General features: G+C 37.8%; 1 protein-coding gene across 1 annotated transcript; it reads left to right on the top strand.

Moving 5' to 3' along the window:
- The first annotated feature begins 5,470 nt into the window (after window positions 1-5,470).
- Window positions 5,471-6,394, top strand: LOC139154183 (olfactory receptor 2G3-like). Its single transcript, XM_070728614.1, has one exon. The coding sequence runs from the start codon at window positions 5,471-5,473 to the stop codon at window positions 6,392-6,394; it is 924 nt and encodes a 307-aa protein (XP_070584715.1).
- Window positions 6,395-6,970: the final 576 nt, after the last annotated feature.

Raw genomic sequence — 6,970 nt, 5'->3', positions numbered from 1 at the left:
TAAATATGATCATTGACATTTTGTTGACTGATGTCTTTTTGTGTTTTCTTTCAACTTAGGGAGGCTGGCTATAAAAATAATACCAGACTGTTTTAATTGTTCTGCTCTTTTGTAAGGATGATGAGGTGGAAAAACAGACAATAGAATGGAATGGAATGGAATACAATAGAATAGAATATGCTTTATAGACACACTGTATATCTAGCAAAGTGAAGAATCAAGGGAGATATGACAGCAATGTTGAAATATTTGATGGGTGGCCAAAGGGAGGATTGGACCAAACTATTCTTCAAAGCACCTGAAGGCCAGACAAGGAATAATGGGTGGAAACTGAACAAGGAGAGATTGAACTATGGAAATAAAGAGACATTTTCTGACAGTGAGAGCAATCAAACAGTGGAACAGCTTGCCTTCAGAAGTCATGTGCCTTTCATCATTGGAAGCTTTCAAAAAGAGACTGGACTACCATCTGTCATAAATGGTATAGGGTCTCTTTGGGTGGGGAGGGGGGTTGGACTAGATGACCTATAGGGTCCAGTGCTGGGTTCCTACCAGTGCAGTAGACAACTCTGTTCCGGTAGTGGCCGCCAGATTGTGAAATTTGAGTGCATCCACTCCAGTACCGGTCTTTTGGGAGTCACCATCTTTTGGGGGGCTTTTTTTCTTCCTACGCATGCGCAGAAGCAAAATCTCATGAGGGGGCATTCGCATGTGCAAGATTTTGGCTAATTTTTTTTCTGTGCATGAGCACAAGCAAAAATTGCCAAGATTGCACACATGTATGCTTACCCTCACAAGATTTCAATATGTTTTTGCTTCCTTTGCATTTACAGAAGCAAAATTGCACACATGCTCATTTACAGTGTGCCTGAATAAGGAGGATGTCCACACATCACATTGGTATGGCAGTAAGTGTAACCCACCACTGACAAGGTCACATCAAACTCTGTTAATCTGTATCTATAAATATTGTTATTATTTTAGGGTTAGTGATGGGCGAACCCAAGATATTTGGGTTCGGCAAGTTCAGACGAACTTTACGCAAAATTTGGCCAAACCCAAACTGAACCCGAACTCGAACCCGAACGGGGAATCCCTTCCAGGAAGATATTTTAGGGATGGAGGTTTGATGTCACCGGCAGGTTCCATGGAATCCAGGAAGTGATCATCTTGGTGTCCTTAGCAACCTGCTGGTGAGGTCAAAGCCCCGCCTCCAGAATTTCTTCGTGGGAGGGATTCCCCAGCTCCTTCAAAGGGAGGTCTTCACGTAAAAATAAACATTGTTATTTTTATGAAAAAGGATACCCACCTCACTCTCCATTATTCCTATATACTTTTCTCCTCCTTTTTCTTCAATGAGCCTCTGCCCTCCGTTATCCCCACCCCACTCTCCATTATTCCTACATACTTTTCTCCTCTTTTTTCTTCAATGAGCATCTGCCCTCCTTTATCATAAAAATATTTATTTTTATTTTTATGTGAAAGGACCGCCCTTTGCTTGCAACGCTGCTGTGGTGTCCTTTTTTCTCATAAAAATAACAATGTTTATTTTTATGTGAAGACCTCCCTTTGAATTCCTCCATGGAATCCAGGAAGTGATCACCTTGGTGTCCTTAGCAACCTGCCAGTGACGTCAAAGCTCCGAACGTGACGCCGAACTTTGCCCGAAGTTTCAAAAAATTTCAGGTTCATGTTTGTGTGAGTTCGGTTCGCCCATCACTATTTAGGGCTATATTTGACTCATGACTTGCTTGACCTCTTCTCTAGATTTAGCTTCATTATCTCCTATAATAACAATTGCAAGAAAGGTTAGAAAATGTTCAGTGAAACACATTTGACAGAATTAAAATTTTAAAGTATAAAGATATTCTAGATAAAATGAACAATAGGGAAGAATTAAACAATCAAAACATGGAAATATACATATACACATACAGGTACATATATATAGATTGCTATGGTGAAGGCACATATTTGTGACAAATCCCCATTGCTGCTGTGCAGAATCTGGCCACCTGTGCTGTAATTATGGCCTGTTCATCCTTAAGCAGCTACTGGAGGTAGGTAGTGTCTGAGTGGCCAGAATACCTTGCAATTAATGGCAGAATATGTTTTTTCCTAATGTCTGTATAAAAGGAGCATCTCAGGAGCATGTGTCCCTCAGTCTCCACCTCTCCTGAGCCACAAGGGCAAAGTCTTTCAGTGAATGGCATTCTTTTATACTTGCCATACAAAACGGGTGGATGGAAGCACATGGCACGGTTTAAGAGCAAATGCTTTTTGCTGGTTTGCTGGTTCAAGCTGTCTAAAATATCTGGCAGGCGCCACAACACATCTAGTGGTATCTGGGACCACAAACAGTGGAACTTTCTTTAAGTTCTCCTGCCTCTCGATGACCTCCACCCTTTGTTGCAAGGTTTGTCTTGCTATATCATAGTTCATCTGGAGTATAGAAGCTGGGGAGGAGTCTAATTCTGACAGGCTCAGAAAATAAGAGTCTACCTAAACTTTACAATTATTTACAATTATTTATTACTATACAAAAGAAATGAAGAAGTGGTTAAAGGACCAATGACAGCCTGGGCCCAAAACATAGGACATAATATTTACTTGACAGATTGTGAGCAGATTTGGAACAGAAATCTTAAATTATCAAAAGTAGTATCATTACATACAAAATTACTACAAAATGTGTTATAGATAGTATTTGGCTGCAACATGATTGACAAAGATATATCCAAATTTAAATCTGATCTGCTGGTACCAATGGATCGAGCATAGAAAAACAAAAACAAAAATAAAATGGAAGCATAACATGTAAATATGTATATAGAAAAGTATAAGTATTTTAGCCACTGTAATAACATAATATCATGTTCAAATATATAAAATGTGAAGTAACTTTAAAAAAAAGATTCAATGATATAACAATGCCGAATCACTTATTGTATTTATTGAATTATCGTTTTTACAAAAAAGACTGCAAATTAATACATTCTATTCAAATTCTATTCAAACTGAAAACATGAAAAAAGAAAAGAAAAGAAAATGTTCGGTGAATGGTATTGGTGTAAATTAATTTGTTATTTTCTATACTGTTTGAGCGGGTGGGCTTTCCCAGAGTATTAACTCAGCACAACAAGATATCACAGATTACTTTATTACAGGCATCCACAACAATAACTCAGTGTTATGATGTGATTCTTCTGCAGTGTAACCTTTCCCATTGTACAGGTAAAAAAGGTTGAATCATCTCCAGCTCTGCCCTCATGCTGTTCTATATGTTGCTTTTGCATGTTGGCTTGCTTAGTGAAAAATAAAGAACCCACTGGAATGGTCTCTCCAATTATCCCTCATTACAGGCGAGAACCAATATGAATACACAGGTGTTGTCACATGCAAAACTACATTACCCAGAGTGCAATCTGACTACATTTCCCTAATGCAATGTCTTAAAGAAACATGTCTTGATGCAAACTAACTATGTCTGTCTGTGGTGCCAGCACATTTTTTTTCTCTCTCTCTTTTCTTATCTCATGATTTTTTTTCCTTTGGTTTATTATTCCTTTGCTGGTTTTTGCATAATATAATAGTGTTTAACCTGAAAGGGAATACTGTGGTGGGTAGGAATTTATGTTTACTAGAGATCGTATATCAAATACCCCTGAGAGACAAGGAGTTATACATTTATAATGATCTATAGAAAAGTGCAACAGGGAATGTAGCATTCTCAAGGGAGAAGCTTGATATCCTTTTTATGTCGTTAGGAAACTTTCAAACCTTCTACACATCATGATACTTAAGACAGAGTGTATGCTAAATGAAGTCACCATGTAAGTTGGATAAATTCTAGAGAAATATTTAAAATTTTGGGGATGGAGTAATTATTAAAGTGGTTGAGCAATTAGAACATAGTGCAAATGTCTACTTTGATACTTCAATTATTATATTCATTGAATCGTTTCATTACTTATAATATGTCGTGCCCATGTTCTAGTGTTTCCAGCTGGGACCAGGTTTTCACCATTCCATCTTAGAGATGGTTGACCATGCGGTATGTGAAGTTATAAAATGTCATTTTTTCAGGCCCATGTATTGCATGTGTAGGGCACATACCAATGTCCCATTCATATTTCTGTTTTGTTACTGCTTTGATAATCTTTTAAAATTAGTTCTGCAACAAATTTCTAAATTTTGGGTTTGGCCCCTGATGAGATCTTGAGTATGTACCTCTCCATCGTATGGTATGCAACTTCATTTAGAAGTCCCTTAGTATTTTCATTAAAGGAACTCAGGTGAGGATCATCTCATAACAGCTATCCGGTGGTTGTTAGTTTTGGTACAAATCAACACCTCTTCCTATCTCAAAAATGAGGATGTAGCAAAACATTCTATGAATGCACTCCAACCTCCTATTGTGTGTATATGATCTCACTGGTGTTTGTGATGTCCATAGGCAATTATTTCAGCAGGTAATCAGATATCTTTATTCATAATTCCAAGCTCAAAGTCCTTTTCTTGGGTAAGCCCATGAAGACAAAACAGGGATCATAGGCCATGAAGTAATACACGTCTAGGCTTTGGAGAATATAGATGCTTGTGAAGTTCAAAATGTTTGTCTACTATTTTCAATTTCAATTTTTTGCACCTTGTTCTTGGGTAGTGAGATAAAAAAATAGGTGACTAATCATAAAAGATTATTTTCAGTGCAGATATAAATCCCTTTCTCCCATTTCTTTGTTTAATATTTATGATGTTCATTCATTCTAACATTGTGAATAATATAGGATGGAATGGAATGGAATGGAATGGAATAGGATAGAATAGAATTCTTTATTGGCCAAGTGTGATTGGATACACAAGGAATTTGTCTTTGGTGCATTTGCTCTCAGTGTACATAAAAGAAAATATACATTTGTCAAGAATCATGAAGAACACTTAATGATCATCATAGGTACAAATAAGCAATCAGGAAACAATCACTATTAATAGAAATCATAAGGATACAAGCAACAAGTTACAGTCATAAAGTCATAAGTGGTCAGGAGATGGGTGATAGGAACAATGAGAAGACTAACAGTAATAGTAATGCAGCCTTAGTGAATAGTTTGACAGTGGTGAGGGAATTATTTCTTTAGCAAAGTGATGGCATTCAGGGAAAAAATTATTTGCTATTTGTTTAATATTCACGATGTTCATTCATTCTAACATTGTAAACAATGCATTATTTGCTGTTTATTTCCAATGTCATATTTTATACACAGGTTCACTAAAAATGAAGTTGCTGCCACAAAAATCAGCCTTTCCATATAAACATATGAGTGATATTGAAAATCTGGATTCTTTGAAAAGAAGATGAATGTGCTCCTTAAATGTTGCAGTTGGAGGAATTCTATTGTTAAAAATCATTCTATTTTCAGGGACATTCATCTTGACCCATCCTCATTTCTCTTCTCAAACAGAAGGAAAGATGGGATCTGAGAATTACACCATCACCAGAGAATTCATCTTACTTGGGCTCACCAGCCATCCCAAAACCCGACTCCTACTTTTTGTGACTGTCCTCTTTATCTACTTGCTTACCATCTTTGGAAACACTCTTATCATCATTCTGGTATGGGTTGATTCTCAACTGCATACTCCCATGTATTTCTTTCTTGGCCATCTCGCTGGCATGGAAATTGGGTATGTTACTAGCACATTACCACAGATGTTGAGTCACCTTTTGTCTGGAAATGGGGTCATTTCCTTAACACGTTGTATTCTGCAGGGTTACATGACTCTGGCTATGGGTAGTACTGAATGTTTGCTATTAGGAGCCATGGCTTACGACCGTTACTTGGCCATCTGCCATCCATTGGTATATGCATTAGCCATGGACAAGTTGCACCAACTCTTACTTGCCATATCTTGTTGGACCATTGGTTTTGTGTTCTCTGCAATTTATGTCCTCTGCACCTTTTGTCATCCCTTTTGTGGGATCATCATCAACCATTTCATCTGTGAACCACCTGCTATGCTAAAACTTGCATGTGGTGACACAAGAATCACCAAAGTCATTGGTTTTGGTCTCTCAACTTTCATTGTTCTCGTTCCCCTTTTTGTTATCATGGCTTCCTATGGGTACATTCTGGATTCTGTATTGCGCATGCGTTCAACAGGAGGAAGGCACAAAGCTTTTTCCACCTGTGGTTCCCACCTTGCTGTAGTAACCTTGTTCTATGGCACCATCATCTCTATGTACATTGTTCCCCAGTCAGATGCAAACACTGACCGTGACAAGCAAATTGCCGTCTTTTATCTTGTAATCACTCCCCTTCTTAACCCTGTCATTTACACTCTAAGGAACAAAGATATCCATTTAGCAGCCCTCAAAATGTTGAAAACTCTTTGAGGAAAAAATATAAAATATTCTACATCTTGACTAAATGTTTTTTAACTTAATAAGTAGATATTAAAAATTGGGGAGAGGTTTGAAAATAATGAGAAAATTAAAATTTCTCAACTGATAGTTTTCAAACAGAGGGTATCTTGAATACTTACAACTGTCACCTAATCTTTATGTTGTATCAGAGTGAATGCAAATGTGCCCACATCTGTGGCAGGTTTATTGCTCTGTCTTCTTCCAATGGAAGGTTCATAAATACATCCAAATACATCTGTCTACACGCTATAGGGAAGAATATACAGTAGTACCTCTAGATACAAGCTGCTCTACATGCGAGTATTTCCAGATACGAGCTAGGAGGGGAGAGACATTTCTGTTCTACTCTCAAATTCAGGATACGAGCCGAGCGTCCACTAGGTGGCGCAAGAATCCTTGCTTTTGGTTAGAATCCTTGCTTTTGGTTATCTCGGAGGGGGGGAAAGTTATTTGTTCCAGAATACGAGTTGCCTCGAGATACAAGCTCCCTTATGGAACGAATTATGCTCGTATCTAGGGGTACTACTGTACTTGGTAAATGGTGAC

The sequence above is a fragment of the Erythrolamprus reginae genome, chromosome Z, assembly GCF_031021105.1.
Source record: "Erythrolamprus reginae isolate rEryReg1 chromosome Z, rEryReg1.hap1, whole genome shotgun sequence".
Taxonomy (NCBI): Eukaryota; Metazoa; Chordata; class Lepidosauria; order Squamata; family Dipsadidae; genus Erythrolamprus; species Erythrolamprus reginae.
This window is presented reverse-complemented; position numbering and strand designations above follow the sequence as displayed.